The 16,955-nt window shown below is 43.6% G+C and overlaps 1 protein-coding gene across 1 annotated transcript in view; it reads left to right on the forward strand.

Annotated features, from left to right (window-relative positions):
- Positions 1-10,304: 10,304 nt before the first annotated feature.
- Positions 10,305-16,955, forward strand: part of LOC309550263 (uncharacterized protein) — a gene marked incomplete at both ends in the record, with an annotated part of 667,886 nt that continues 661,235 nt past the window's right edge. Inside the window, 3 exon segments of the mRNA XM_082250671.1 lie at positions 10,305-10,382; positions 10,505-10,672; positions 15,145-16,107. Coding sequence (XP_082106797.1) covers positions 10,305-10,382; positions 10,505-10,672; positions 15,145-16,107 — 1,209 coding nt within the window.

Raw genomic sequence — 16,955 nt, forward strand, 5'->3', positions numbered from 1 at the left:
GAGCTAACAAGCGTTCACGAAGAAGATCCGCCTGTATTTTGAAGTCATTATCGGAGGTACAGTTCCGCCGAAGGCGGACATATTGGGCATATGGGATACTGCTTATCAGCGCTGATGGATGGGCGCTGGAAGCATGCAGTATCACATTCCCAGCAGTCTCCTTACGATACAGATTGGTGGTTAAATGTCCACTTACTTGTTTGATTACCGTCAAGTCAAGGAAATTCACTTTCAACTCATTGATAGTGTATGTTAATTTCAAATTGAAACTGTTGACATTCAGCAGCATAATGAATTCGTCCAACTCCTGTTTAGGACCCGTCCAGACCATACAAATGTTGTCGATAAAATGAAGCCACACTGCTACATACGGAAAAAAACATGATAGTGTTTCATCAGATGTAATATGTCGTTCCCACCCCCCCAGGTAAAAGTTGGCGTAGGCCAGGGCACAACAGGTGCCCATGGCCACGCCTTGCACCTGGAGGTAGTGGGACCCATTAAACGTAAACCAGTTATGCTTCAGAATGAACAACAGTAGTTCCAAAAGAAAATCACAAAAGGGCCATGTACGGTGATCTTGTTCATATAGGAAGGTGCATATCATCCCGACGCCCTGCTCGTGAGGGATACTGGAGTACAAAGCCTCCACATCCAAAGTCACGAGGAGGGCGTAGGGAGGAGCCACCATATCCTCAATCATCCTTAGGAAATCCAATGTATCCTTGACATATGACGGTAATCCAACAACATGAGGCAAAAGAAAAAAATCTACCAGACGACTGGCATTCTCAGTTAAATTCCCAATACCCGAGACTATGGGTCTCCCGGGTGGGGCAGTTAGACTCTTGTGGGTTTTGGGAAGGGAATAGAAGGTCGCTTGTCTCAGGAATCTATTGTTCAAGTAGTTGTAACAGTCTTTATCTATTAGACCCGATTGGTATGCTCCTCCAATTAGGTCTAAGTACTCTGCCTGAAATTTTGTCATTGCCGATAAAGGAATTTTTTTGTACCATGCTCCGTTTGTGAGAATGTCTAAGCACATTTTCTCGTATCCCTCCCTAGTCATCAAAACCAAATTGCCCCCCTTGCTAAGGGTTTTATAACTAGATCGGCATGATTTTTCAACCTGCTGATCGTTTGAAGTTGTTGTCTAGATAGGTAGCTTTGTGTGGAATGTAACTGGCATTTCCTAATCTCTCCCACAACTGTGGTCAAAAATGCCCATACATTTAAATTTGTAGTTAAGTCAGGAAAGTTTGTAGATTTAGGTTTGAAAGATGCCTGCTTTTCAATTGGAGTAGCAATTTGTAGGGGCTGACTGGAATATTGAGAGTCTGATGGATTCCCCTCCTCCAGTAGCATAGTTACATAGTTACATAGTTACATAGTTAGTAAGGTTGAAAAAAGACATCAGTCCATCCAGTTCAACCTATGATGCGTGTGTGTGTTTGCTTTTAACCGTACATTGTATACCCCTGTATGTTGTACATTGTATACCCCTGTATGTTGTGGTCTTTAAGGTGCCCATCTAATAGTTTTTTGAAACTATCGATGCTCCCTGCTGATACAACTTCTTGTGGAAGAGAATTCCACATCCTTACTGCTCTTACAGTGAAGAACCCCTTACGCACTTTAAGGTTAAACCGCCTTTCCTCTAGTTTTAGTGAGTGGCCACGTGTCTTATTGTATCTCCTTTCTCTGAATAGTTTGTTCCTTATGCTCGGGTCACCAGTACAGTATTTGTACATTGATATCATATCCCCCCTCAATTGTCTTTTCTCCAGAGAGAAAAGGTTCAGTGCTTGTAGTCTTTCCTCATAGCTGATGTCCTCCATTCCCCTAATTATTTTTGTTGCCCTTCTCTGGACTTTCTCCAGTTCCAGCACATCCTTCCTGAGGACCGGTGCCCAGAACTGGACAGCATACTCCAGATGTGGCCGGACCAGAGTCTTGTAGAGCAGGAGAATAATCTCTTTATTTCTGGAGTGAATCCCCTTTTTTATACATCCCAGTATTCTGTTGGCTTTGCTTGCGGCGGCCTGGCATTGCATGCCACTGCCAAGCTTGTTGTCTACCAGTACCCCCAAGTCCTTTTCCATCCTAGACTCACCCAGAGGTTCCCCCCCTAGTGAGTAGCTTGCTTTCTGGTTTCTGGCCCCCAAGTGCATTACTTTACATTTATCAACATTAAACCTCATCTGCCATGTAGTTGCCCACCCCGTTATTTTGTTCAGGTCTGCTTGCAAGATTTCCACATCCTGCATAGAAGATATTGGCATGCCTAGTTTAGTATCATCTGCAAATACTGAGATTGTACTCGATATCCCCTCCTCTAGATCATTTATGAACAAATTAAACAGGATTGGTCCCAGGACAGAACCCTGGGGGACCCCACTTTCCACACCCGCCCAATCCGAGTACTCCCCATTAATCACCACCCTCTGTACTCTCCCCTGGAGCCAGTTCTCTATCCAGGTACTCACCTTATGGTCCATACCTACCTTCCTTAGTTTGTACAGTAATCGTTTGTGGGGAACGGTGTCAAAGGCCTTTGCAAAGTCCAGATACACCACATCCACAGGCTTACCTTTATCTAGGTGGCAGCTCACTTCATCATAGAAGGTTAATAGATTGGTTTGGCAAGAACGATTTTTCATGAATCCATGCTGATTACTACTTATAATACCGTTTTTATTACTAAAGTCTTGTATGTGGTCCCTTAACATCCCCTCCAAAATTTTGCAGACTACAGATGTTAGGCTGACCGGCCTATAGTTACCCGGTCATAGTAGCAAAATCAAGTCTCGTAGAGCTCGGAATTCTTGCATAGTAAAATGCTTGATTTTTTTCTGATATCTCTTTTTCTTGTGCATTGCGTCTTCTATCTGGATCAAATATGTATCTGTATGTCAGATTTCTGACAAACATGTACAAGTCCTTGATCGTTTCGTATTTGTCCATAGGGACTGATGGACAAAAAGTCAAACACAATTCCAAAATTTCCTGCTCTTGTGGAGGAAGTTGATATGAAGTCAAATTAACAATAGATAACTTTAAGTGGGAAGACTGGGTGGTGTGCTCAAGTGAAAATGTGAAGCCTGTGCCTGAGAAGCGGCAAAGTGGGCATCAATTGTGGTTTGTCTAGACGTGGCCGTATTTAATGTATTGAGTGACAGTGCAGTATTAGGTAAAGATAGTGAACTGGTTAAAGGGGACTGTGAGTCGTGGTTAGGAGTAGGTCCCTGTGCTACTAAAGTGGTCGAATTAGTGTTAGATGAGGGTTGTAGCATCTGTATTGCTTGGAGGGCAAGACCCCCTAAGTAGGGGTCCTGTGCCTCCATAGCCTCTTGTGCCGGTGTGTTTAGAAGTTTGGACATTTGTCCCATTTGTGTGCCCCCTATTTGATGTTGAAATTTAAGTAGTTCATCTGGGCGTTTTTTGGAGCGTGTTAACAGCAAGCCATTACCAACCAATTAAAAACAACAAACCAACTGTTTGGGGGACTTATAAATGCCACGAATGTGCTCTCTGTCCATGGGTGGAAGAAGGGTCACAATACATACTCCCCAATGGGGAGACCCTAACCCCAAAATTTTGAGCTGATTGCGGTACCCGTGGAATAGTCTACCTCATGTACTGTGCCTGTGGCATGTTTTACGTGGGTAAGACTATATGAGAACTATGTCAAAGAATCAATGATCATGTGTATCTGTCGGCAGGGGGAAAGATGATCACACCTGTGAGCAGACATCTAGATCTGTATCATAAATTTAACCCCAAAAAAGCAAGATTTTTTTGTGTTAGAAATTATCCCCCAAGATCAACGGGGTGGCAATTGGGACAAAAGGATTCTACAAAGAGAAACACTCTGGATAGAACGCCTGAATGCTACCCGCAAACCCGGTCTAAATGAAACCCAGTTGTATTGATCGTTTCTATAAAAGAGTGAACAATCTATGTACACATATACACAAATTTTAAATCTTAATATATAGGGATAATGTTCACAACAGCTGTGATTTTCTAGGTCTTGTCTGCTCAATTCTGGTGTGATCGTCTTTCCCCCCTCCCGTGACACTGTGCATGATCATTTAGATCAAAATGTCTAAAAGCACAGGTAGTACTCCATTTCAGATCTTGTATCATATGGAGATAATAATCTCAAATTGACATCTTTAAATCTATGCTGTTTAAGGAAATATGTTGCAATGAGAGGCTGTGACTTTGTTAGGGAACTAGATGAGGGATGTTTCCAATGAATGCATGAAATGCCTAATTCCTTTGAAAGGTAATGACTACATTTTGTAGGACATACCATACTATTGCGATTACGTTGTCACTAATGATATAGCATACACAAATATTAACCATTACAAACAATGTGATTACTTAAACAATTGTAACACTATTCATACCAATGTATATACTAGCAATATATGCTGATTAATGTTGTCATTTATATATGCTCCAATCATTATATGTGTAGTGTTAATCTATCATGCTGCTCAATTTGGGACCTTGGGAGGGGCTGTGGGATGAGGTGGGAGTCGGCCACCATTGTTGATATATGTGCGGCCAGATAAGCCACAGGATGGTCCCGCCCCCTTCGGGGACACTTGCTGTGGCACTCGAGTGTGATATATGGGCAGTTCCTGCCTATCATGTCCACTCGCCCCCATGGATATTGTCGGCTGAGCGAGGATGGGTATCCGCCTGACGGCACAGCATCATATCCTGGGGGAGCTGCCGGGTGGTGACATCATTGATGAACCTCCCGGGATCCACATCATTTAAGGGCGCGGTGTACATGCCCTGGTATGGTGGCGGTTCCCCATCCGGGGAGGAAACGTTTGTTGTGAACAGGAGCTCAACGTGGGGTGAGTGCTTATATTCTCTTTCTTGCTACTTCGGTCTTTAAACAATCTACTCAGTTTCTTTGACTTTATCATATACATCATTATTTCCACAGAATACAAGCTGCTGGGTCTTACTGGCTGTGATTACAAACACAGCAGGCACTCAGCTCTATGGCTATTGGTAAGCCGACTTGGAAACTGCCATAGTGTTTTCTATGCTGCATGCTGATCCCTCCCTAGGTGCTTTCTAATGAATCTACTATTGTACTATCTCCTGTCTTGGAGAACATGGATGTCTGGGTTACACATTAGGCTTCAGCCTTACTATCTATATGCCTCAAGGATTATATAAAATAAACAAAACATTGCACCAGCCAAAACATTATATAATGCTTAGCAGGCTGGCTATACCATACCACAATCACTGTGGATGTTACATACCTTTCAAGCTGATTGGCTTTTGAGTAAGCGATCCCGAGGCTTCGGCTATGATATGTGCACCCTTGATATCCATCCATTCATCCACATATTCTTCTCTACATCTTGGGGTACTGTGTGAATCCTCTTTTTATATCTACTTTGTAACACGGTGCGTAATTTTAGGTCAATCTTCTGGAGATACTAGACCCCTTGTGTACATCACCATGTAGCTTACATGCATGCATTCTCAAAACTATCTATCCACTAACACCAGGTGTTTTATTCACCAAATTCTTATGATTATTCTTCTTAAAATGAACATACCTTTATATCTTGTCTAGAGACTGATTAAAATCAGATCACCCCTGTCGTTTTGCAAACCAACTATACATTATTAAATGATCAGAGACATAATGATAGAATGTCTTATGTGTTGAGATACAAGGAAAAAATATGTAATATAATATACAGTTTTTTGCATATGCTAATAATGTTAATAATCTGTCTGCATAATATCCATTTATTATACACTGTATATATATATATATATATATATATATATATTTTTTTTTTTCTGAAACATATTTATATATTACGCAGAAAAGTCTAGTAATAGCTCCAGACGAAGCTTTCTGAAGCAAAACGAAACATGTTGAGCAAAATACTAAACTTATTATAATGAACATCTGAACACGACATCAGGTGACCCGGTTGGCCGGCACCTCGTGCTTTCGGGTATCGTTCAGCAGGAATCTCCTGATGTGAAGTATAATGTTTTGATTGTTTAAACTGTCAACATATCCTATGTATTATCAGGGCTTTTTTTCAGCAGGAACGCGGGGGAACGCAGTTCCGGCACCTCCAGCACTGAATGTATGTAATAGCAAGAGGTGTGCTGGAGGGTCTATTGATGCTGGCTGCTGGGGGATCTATTGTCACTGGTAGGGATCCGTTTTTGTGTGGGGGTCTATTGTTGATGGTGGGGATCTATTGTTGCTGGGGAGTTTTATGTAGCTAGTAGGGATCTACTATCGAGGGAAAGGTCTGCTGGAAATCTGTTGTTGCCGCTGGGGTTCTAATGTTGTTGGGGGGTGGTATTTTGTTGTGGGTGCTCCATTGTTGCTGTTTGTGTGAGTGGGGGGGGGTGTCTACTTTTGTGTGGGGGGTCTATTGTTGCTTGGGGGACCTATTGTTGTTGGGGTGGGGTCCATTGTTGCTGGGGGAGCCTATTGTAGTGTGAGGGTTCTATTGTTGCTGGTCTCCCAGGGGATCTATTTTTACTGCTTTTCTTGTTATTAGACAAGAACAAATTCCATACAAATTACTTAGCCCCACAAAATGATTCCTGGGGAAGTACTGGGAGGTGGGTAGGGGTGAAACCGAGAAACGGTGCTTGGAGGTGGGTAGGGCACAGAGACAAGGGGGGACTCAGAAGGGGGGAGTTCCTGCACCTATTGTCTGAGAAAAAAAGCCCTATGTATTATTCTGTATGAAAATTGTGATTTCATCTATTGTGAACCGTGTATGCATTATCATATGGACCCTGTATAGGTCCCTTTTCTTATCCAACACATGTATGTATGTATGTATGATTTCTTTGATTTTAATTGAATTAAAAATAAAAACAGATTTTATAGACATAGTGTGCCCGAAATCCTTGTCTTCCCAATCCTTCCATAGTGTTAAAAGTCTATATTGCGATGCCTGCAATTTTCATCAGGGACTTTCCAAGGGACTTTTGTAGAAGATATATACAAAGTATATATGTCCTGTGGTCAAGATATCCAGACATTGTTCGTATTCTGAGAGATTGGGAATTTCAATTGTTGCAGAACCTCTCAGCCATATAATATATATATCTTTAGCTTTTGCAAGGTTGCATGAAACATGAAAGAAATTAGATAGAGTAAAGGGATTAATATTTTATAGCCATTTTGTCTTAAGTAGCCATCTTTGCCACCTCACCCACAAATAGAGCTTTCTTTTGGTGGTATTTGATCACCTCTGCGGTTTTAAAGTTTTGTGCTATAAACAAAAATAAAAACAATATTTTTTACATTCTCCTATAAAACATCCAATAAAAAATGTCAAAATCAAAAATTAAATTTCTTCATCAATTTATGCCAATATGTATTCTGCTACATGTTTTTGTTTAAAAAAAATCTCAATAAGCAAATACTAATTGGTTTGCACAAACGTTATCTCATCTATAAATTATGGGATATATTTATGGAATATTTATTTTTTGCTAGTTATAGCGGCGATCAGGGACTTACAGCGGGACTGCGATATTGCGGCGGTCAAATCAGACACTAACTGACACTTTGTGGGAAGCAGTGTCAGTAATACAGTGATCAGTGCTAAAAATATGCACTGTCACTGTACTAATGACACTGGCTAGAAAGGGGTTAACATCAGGGGCGATCAAAGGGTTAAATGTGTGCCTAGCCAGTGTTTGTGTATTGGGGGAGGTGCTTTTATTAGGGGAAGGCAAGGATTAGTGCCTCTGCTTTGCAGGAACACAGGATCCATGCCTTCCCTACTGACAGAATGACAATCTGCTTTGTTTACATAGACGGATTGCCATTCTGCCTGTGTACCAAACGATCAGCGGGTGCCGGCGGACATCGCGTCTGCGGGACCTGCTGTGTAGAATCACAGTGGTGCACACTACCTGGAAGTGCAGGACCACGTTTATATACGTGGTTCTGAGCAGCACGGCCGCCCTGTAGCAATAAAACTGCTATAGGGTGGTCGGAAAGTGGTAAAGACTTTTTTCTTTCACACCCCCAAATTTTTGAGTCCCCCAAAATTACATTCCAGGCTCTGAATCTAGTAGGTGTTTTAAAAGGGGTCCTTATAGGAAAAAAGACAAAAAAACTGTGTGAGGTTAATCAGAAAATAAATACCAAACTGTTAATCCGATTACGCAGCCTGCCTAGCAAGGAAAGTGTGGGGGGGGGGGGGGATGAGCGTGCGATGGTAATAAGCTGTAATATATTTCTCTCCCCCTTGGTGGGAGTGGAAATGACCCCATCTATAAGGATATAAAGTACATACTGTACACACACAGCACAAGGCCGTGTTCATACTACCAGGTTGCAGTTCCTCTGAGCTCCACAAGGTGGTGATCTCACTTCTACCCAGAAAGGAAGTCTCTATGAAAGCCAGGAAGTGATGTCAGATACAGACAGGAAGTGATGTCAGGTATGAAAAGGAAGTTCCTGGGTGAGAGGTCGAAATGGGAGGAAGTAGAGTGGAGACATTGCTGGAAGTTACAGCAGAGGAGGTAATAAGATCTTATTTTCTATTTACACCCAGTAACCCCCCGTCATGTCATTCCTCTTCCTCCATAGTCACTGTGACCTCTCTTATCTCCAGCAGATGATGATATACATATATATAGTGTGGAAACCTAGAGTAACCCCTTCAGGGTCAGAACATTCCTCCACCCACCGGGTCGGAAAATTCTCTTCATTCTGGAGATTTGTCACCTTTCCCACCAATCATCTTCTCACCTTAGCAGTCTCTTGTAATGAGGGATGAGATTCGGATTCAGGTTCTCCTGAAATTTGCCCTTTCACACCCTTCCTCTGAAGATACAAATATCCCCATGTCTCACTACATTAACCATGTGCCTGCCCCTCCTGTAGGCCCAGGATCGGCATGGTGGATGGAGTGTAGGGTGATCAGTTCTCAGATCTCCTCTCTGATGAATGAATCCAGAAGAGAGGAGCATTTCATCACTTCCAGGTTCAGTGCCATCATTCCCCGGTCACTGTGGTCAGGGAAGAAGCTGGTCGATCTGTACTTCATCAGCTTCACTGGGGTCCATAGGGTGATGTTGGAGGTCTAATTGACCCCTAATGTCTCCTAAAGGAGGACCTGTCATTTATATTACGCTGTCATAAAGGGGGGTATTGGCCGCACACTAGAGTGAGAGAATTGACTTGGGCCATTATTCCCGGTTTTCTCTAAACGTATGACCTGTAGGAGTTTTTACAGCATTGTCTTTGCACCATGTTGGGTAGTGAATTTAGTCACCATTTCATAGTTGCCAACATTTGAAAAAATTTCCAGGGACACTTAGCAGCACAGCTATCAATTACTTACCACACCCACTTCCCTGAAGCTCCACCCACTCCACACAATCTCCGCCTACTTATCAGATTATAGTGTCTATTCAATATAGAGCGAATTACAGGAAACGTTTTAGCAGAGCTTAAAATAAAGGAAAAAGCAACCAATTTAAAAAATAGAATGTGTTTCCTCTGTGTCTTTTTAAATAAAAAACTTCTTAATAAAAAAGCTTAATCTGATTATATGGTCTTTTTAACCCCTTTACGACTGCCCGCTGCAGATTTAATGCAGCAGGCAGCGACTCCTGGGCAAACCGACGTAGCTCTACGTCACTCACTCTCAGGAGGCTAGGGAATGTCGGTCGGGTCCATAGCTGCTGAGCAGCAGGTGACTGAAAAGGCTGGTGCTGAGTGCGTGCGCCGCTGATGGTTTGATACTGCGAGGGTCAGGGCCCGGCTCCAAACCAACACCTACGCATGCGCCACCCATGCTACGCTACTGGATAGGCACAGAGGACAGCCCCCGACATGTTGGCCCAATCACAGGGTGCCCGCCAGCCATCCTGAGCCTGAAGATCATGGCGGCTGGAGCGCAGGGAGACATTAGGAAATAAAAAGGTCAGACGGCCCCTCCAGCCTCCCCCACTGGCCGGGACAAGTCCCGGCACTCTCCTCTACTCCCCTGCACTCTGGCAGTGGACTGTCCCTCCTCCTGTCCAATCAAGGGCTATGGGCTCTGCATTGGTCTTGATGGTTGCAGAGAACCTGCGACCACTCTTTATAAAATGATCCCCCTAATCTACATCTTCCTATTCCCACTAGGGGTAACCCGCCTATAAGCCCTTATATCCCCATCCTAATATTGTCCAACCAATGCAGTCCAGATAATTCTTCATTATCCGTCTACAGAGAAACCTGCATAGATCACATGACCACACCAATGAGGATGGAGGAAGATCAGAGTCACATGGCTGAGAGGTTATTAAGCCTCACTCTGGATATCATCTACCTGCTGATCGGAGAGGTAAGGAGGATTCTGGGAGGTCACATGACACCACTCTTATCTAGTCTGGTCCATGTTCTTATTGTAGACATGTAGATGATGTCAGATGATTGATATCGGTTTATCTTTCTCCTGATCTGTAGGATTATGTTGTAGTGAAGAAGTCTACTGGAGAGCCAATCTCAGGGGGATGGAGCAGGACCCAAATTCCCACCATGGTGCCTCCCCCTCGTTCTCCGATACCTGAGAGGAACAAAGGGCGGAAGATCCTGGAACTGACCACCATGATGGTCCATCTGCTGTCAGGGGAGGTGAGTGGTGCTGGGAATTCTGGAACATTATCCAGTAATAGACAAGGGATGTGTCTGGATGGTGACTGTATCATTGTGTGTGTCAGGTTCCTATAAGGTGTCAGGATGTCACTGTCTATTTCTCCATGGAGGAGTGGGAGTATTTAGAAGGACACAAGGATCTCTACAAGGACGTCATGATGGAGAATCAGCCGCCCCTCACATCACCGGGTAAGAGGAGACTTTATTGTAAAGGAGAGAGCAGTACGGAGGCTCCACCTAGATCCCCCATCATCTGATAAACACATAGAAACAATGTATTCAGTCAGTGTGTGTGTTTCCTACAGATGGATCCAGTAATGGGAACCCACCAGAGAGATGTCCCCGTCCTCTGTATTCCCGGGATTCCACACAGGAAGGTCACACCATCCCTCACCATCATCAGGTAGATGAGGAACAATCACTGATAGTATCATTAGGATCTATACATTATCTGCATTGTTACCATTGATGTCATTTTTATTATATATTCAGAGTGGAAACCTGAGAGATTCTAAAGTTGAGGTTAAAGAAGAGATAAAAGAGGAGGATGATGAGGATGGGGTGATGGAGGAGTCAGAGTTTCTAAAGGAACATAAAGATCTGTACCAGGACACCATGGTGGAGTCATCCAGCTACAGAAACCCACCAGAGAGATGTCCCCGTCCTCTGTATTCCCGGGATTCCACACAGGAAGGTCACACCATCTCTCAATGTTACAAGGTTGGTGGATTGGAGCATCTAGAACATAGACTTCTGGGGAGGATGTGGTTTTTTTTATATAATATCACAATATTAAAGCTTATAACTTTCAGATGATATTCTCTCTCATTTTCTTGGTTTAGAGTGGAGATCCAATCGATATAGAATTTGAGGTTAAAGCAGAAGAAGAAGAGACGTATGTGAGGGATGATCAGCAGTCTATGGAGGAGGATGAAATAACGGGGACATTTATAGAGGAGGACACTCCTACAGAGATCAGCACAGGTGGGTCATTAACACTAAATTTATACATGACATAAATACATGTAATCCACCACTGATTACTGAATACCAATATTATGAGTCCTGACCCCTGTACTATATACTCTATGTTGTACATTATATACTCCTGACCCCTGCACTATATACTCTGTTGTACATTACATACTTCTGCTCTATCCCCTCTACCCACTGCTACAGTATCTCACAAAAGTAAGTACACAAATCACATTTTTGTAAATATTTTATTCTATCTTTTCATGTGACAACACTGAAGAAATGACACTTTACTACAATGTAAAGTAGTGAGTGTACAGCTTGTATAACAGTGTAAATTTACTGTCCCCTCAAAATAACCCAACACACAGCCGTTAATGTCTAAACCGCTGGCAACAAAAGTGAGTAAACCCCTAAGTGGAAATGTCCAAATTGGGCCCAAAATGTCAATATTTGTGTGCCCACCATTATTTTCCAACCCTGCCTTAACCCTCTTGGGCATGGAGGTCACCAGAGCTTCACAGGTTGCCACTGGAGTCCTCTTCCCCTCCTCCATGAAGACATCACAGAGCTGGTGGATGTTGGAGATCTTCCGCTCCTCCACCTTCCATTTGAGGATATCACACAGATGCTCAATAGGGTTTAGGTCTGGAGACATGCTTGGCCAGTCCATCACCTTTACCCTCAGCTTCTTTAGCCAGGCAGTGGTTGTATTGGAGGTGTGTTTGGGGTCCTTATCATGTTCTGCTTCAGTATGTCACAGTACATGTTGGCATTCATGGTTTCCTCAATTAACTGTAGCTCCCCAGTGCTGGCAGCACTCATGCAGCCCCAGTCCATGACACTCCCACCACCACGCTTGACTGTAGGTAAGACACACTTGTCTTTGTACTCCTCACCTGGTTGCTGCCACACACACTTGACACCATCTGAACCAAATATGTTTATCTTGGTCTCATCAGACCACAGGGCATGGTTCCAGTAATCCATGTCCTTAGTCTGCTTGTCTTCAGCCAACGGCTTGCGGGCTTTCTTGTGCATCATCTTTAGAAGAGGCTTCCTTCTGGGACGACAGCCATGCAGACCAGTTTGATGCAGTGTGAGGCGTATGGTCTGAGCACTGACAGGCTGACCCCCCCCCACCCCTTCAACCTCTGCAGCAATGTTGGCAGCACTCGTACGTCTGTTTCCCAAAGACAACCTCTGGATATGACGCTTGGCACGTGCAATCAGTTTCTTTGGTCGACCATGGTGAGGCCTGTTCTGAGTGGAACCTCTCCTGTTTAAACCGCTGTATGATCTTGGCCACCATGCTGCAGCTCAGTTTCAGGGTCTTGGCAATCTTCTTATAGCCTGAGCCATCTTTATGTAGCGCAACAATTCTTTTTTTCAGATCTTCAGAGAGTTCTTTGCTATGAGGTGCCATGTTGAACTTCCAGTGACCAGTATGAGAGAGTGAGAGTGATATTAAATTTAACACACCTGCTCCCCATTCACACCTGAGACCTTGTAACACTAATGAGTCACATGTAGGGGAAAATGGCTAATTGGGCCCAATTTGGACACTGTCACTTAGGGGTGTACTCACTTTTGTTGCCAGTGGTTTAGACATTAATGGCTGTGTGTTGAGTTATTTTGAGGGGACAGCAAATTTACACTGTTATACAAGCTGTACACTCACTACTTTACATTGTAGAAAAGTGTCATTTCTTCAGTGTTGTCACATGAAAAGATAGAATAAAATATTTACACAAATGTGAGGGGTGTACTTACTTTTGTGAGATACTGTATATACACATAATATGGATTCTCTTTGTTACGCCCATTTCCTACCAGCTGTACATTTTATATCTAATAAGAAATAAAATGAAAATGAAAATAAATTTCTTCCCCCAAATCTGTAGACAATAAGTGAGAAATAATAATCCAATCTGTGCGATATCACCGCGCCGTGTAACAATCAGACTTACAATTCAAAAATATGAAATCTATTAAACAGTGTCAGGGAATGAATAAATAGTAATGTGATCGTCCAATAAGAGGATAGAAATGTGTGTCATGTGACACGTGTCATCAGTCAGGGCCAATATAAATGATAAAGTGCGAGTGCAGAAATTGCAGATGAGAAAGGTGCTGGTGGTCACTTCCACTCACCTTCCCATCTGACTCCTGTGTTACCAGCGAGTCCCACAGATCCCTTCCCCTTCTAGGGATATTGCTCACTCCTCTCCTCCTTCCTCTTCCCCCACGGTATATATGGGGGGGGGGAGGGTAGAAAATAACCCCCTTCTAGTGCTCTCCGTCTATCTGCTTTATTCAACATTAAAACCCAAGATGATAGAAATACAAAGCCGGGACTTGAGCAGTGCGGACTAAACAAGCTTCACAATGTGATCCTTTACTCAGATACCCCTTCCATGGGATGTCCCTGCGCAGGCTCCGCCCATATTTTCTATCCTGCCCCCATATATACCATGGAGGACGAGGAAGGAGGAGAGGAGGGAAATTATTTCCCACTTATTGTCTACAGATTTGGGGGAAGAAATTTTTTTTTGATTTTTTTTGGCGCTGCATTTTATTTGTTTTTGTGTTTAGTGAAAGAAACTTTCTGAATGTAAGCTGCCATTGGGTGAATGTTTCTGTGAATATTTATACACCATTCTTTACACCACATGATTGTACCGATTTATTATTTATTTTATATCACATTTTATATCTGATTGGAGGACAGACTTTTACATGGTGATAATAATGTGATAACATCCTCCAACTTTGGAACCTTAAACAGAAAGTGATAATGAGGGAGGAGTCAGTAACCCAATGATGGTGGTCTTCAGGATCAGTCCAGTCTTCATCTTGGTTGTTCTCCCCCCCCCATCCTCACTCTGACCTCTGGTGGGGCTCAGCCCCGCTGTTATTCATGACTAAATATGGAAGTGCGGGACTTCTTGTGTTGGGAAGATGGCAATGAGTGATAGAGGGGGGAGGGGACACTCGTCCTATAATCCCCTCATCACTGTCACTCCTATAAAAGACAGTTCTCGTTGTTTCCTCACTCTCTGACTAAGGTCCATGAATAAAGAAATGATCTGGTAGGAGATCAGAGGTCCCATTTACTAGTTACCTTGAGGAGGAAATTGTAAGATCCTCAGAGACAAAGCTGTCTGATGTGGGCGGAGTCCTGGTTTAGGGGAACCAATCTGCTGATGTCTAGTAATAATCTTTGTATTTCTATTTTAGTAGATGGACGGGAGATGAGGAAAACCTCAGAGGATTGTCTCACTTTGTCTCCAGACTATAAAGTAGAAGATGAGGACATCACACAGTATAGTCCAGGAGAAAATCCAACTACCTCAAATGTCCATCCGGCACCACACAGTGTAGATGGACCATCGTATTCCTCTTATCCTGAGAAACCTAAGACTGTGAGGGACGGTGCGGGACCATCGTATTCCTCTTATCCTGAGGAACCTCAGAGTGTGAGGGAGGGTGCTGTCCTTAGAACAGATAAGAGGCTTTCCTGTACTGAGTGCAGGAAGTGTTTTCAGTCTAAATCCCATCTTAATAGGCATAAAAGATCTCACACTGGTGAGAAGCCGCATTCCTGTCCTGAGTGCGAGAAATGTTTTTCAGAGAAGTCCAGTCTTTCCAGACATCAGAGATTTCACACTGGTGAGAAGCCATATTCCTGTCCTGAGTGCGGGAAAACTTTTTCAGAGAAGGCCACTCTTTCCAAACATGAGAGATATCACACGGGGGAAAAGCCATATTCCTGTCCTGAGTGCGGGAAATGTTTTTCACGCATGTCCAATCTTTCCACACATCAAAGATTGCACACTGGTGAGAAGCCGTATTCCTGTCCTGAGTGTGGGAAATGTTTTTCACAAAAGTCATATCTTTCCAAACATCAGAGATTGCATGCTGATGACAAGCCGTATTCCTGTCCTGAGTGCGGGAAATGTTTTTCAGAGAAGTCCACTCTTTCCAGACATCAGAGATTCCACACTGGTGAGAAGCCATATTCCTGTCCTGAGTGTGGGAAATGTTTTTCACAAAAGTCATATCTTTCCACACATCAGAGATTGCATGCTCATGACAAGCCGTATTCCTGTCCTGAGTGCGGGAAATGTTTTTCACAGAAGTCTGATCTTTCCAAACATCAGAGATTGCACACTGGTGAGAAGCCGTATTCCTGTCCTGAGTGTGGGAAATGTATTTCAGATAAGTCCGCTCTTTCCAGACATCAGAGATTGCATGCTGATGACAAGCCTTATTCCTGTCCTGAGTGCGGGAAATGTTTTTCACGCAAGTCCGCTCTTTCCAGACATCAGAGATCTCACACAGGGGAGAAGCCATATTCCTATCCTGAGTGCGGGAAATGTTTTTCACAGAAGTCCAATCTTTCCACACATCAGAGATCGCACACGGGGGAGAAGCCAATTTCCTGTCCTGAGTGAGGGAATTGTTCCTCACTGAAGTCCTGTCTTCCTGTATATCAGGGGTCCCACACAACCCTGGAGGTGTATTAGTGCCTTGAGTGCGGGAAATGTCTTCTATATGAATGTTGGTGGACATGTGGGAAGAAGCACACCCTGATATACACCTCAGATATACTCCTTGGCTGATCTTCATCATGTAAGAAACACTTCATAAGGAGATCAGAGATCACCAGAGACCTGGATGAAGTGTTGTCCCGTGTCGGCCATTGATAGCAGGAGAAAAATAAAAATGGAGTCCTTACCTTTCATTGGCTGAGTACATTTTGTGCGGGAAGATTTCAAACACTTACAGATCTGGTTGTTATAAATGTGTTGATGAAATGTGACCCTCATTCCCCCAGTCATGGTGAATTGGGATTTTCTATAATGGTCAGTTCCATCTAGTGACCATAATGTGCTTTCCTGACAGATGTCCATGGCAGCATACGTTTGGGCAGCCCTGGCCCTCGTTCCTCCCCCATTAGACCCCACCCCCATAAATGTTCAGGATAAGCCAATGGCTGCGTTCCTTTTTTCTCCTCACTTATAGGACCATTTTTGTATGAAGTTTTCCTACCTATTGGAAGTATTGGTGGGCGAGTCTGGTGCTGGGCAGCTGAGCGGGATGTCAGGAGCTTCCTTTGGTATCCAGAAGTCTTCCAGGATGTCCCGAGTGGTCATTGAGTCCCCAGCTATCAGCGGGGTGGTGTTATGGCACACATATGTAGAGGATCCATGCCTGGAGAGTGGGCCCTGCCATCGGCGGCCATTTGCATTGGCTGGGAGCCCAGCTGTTAGCGGGTGGCCAT

The sequence above is a fragment of the Pelophylax lessonae genome (assembly GCF_965119305.1).
Source record: "Pelophylax lessonae genome assembly, chromosome: 3".
Lineage (NCBI taxonomy): Eukaryota > Metazoa > Chordata > Amphibia > Anura > Ranidae > Pelophylax > Pelophylax lessonae.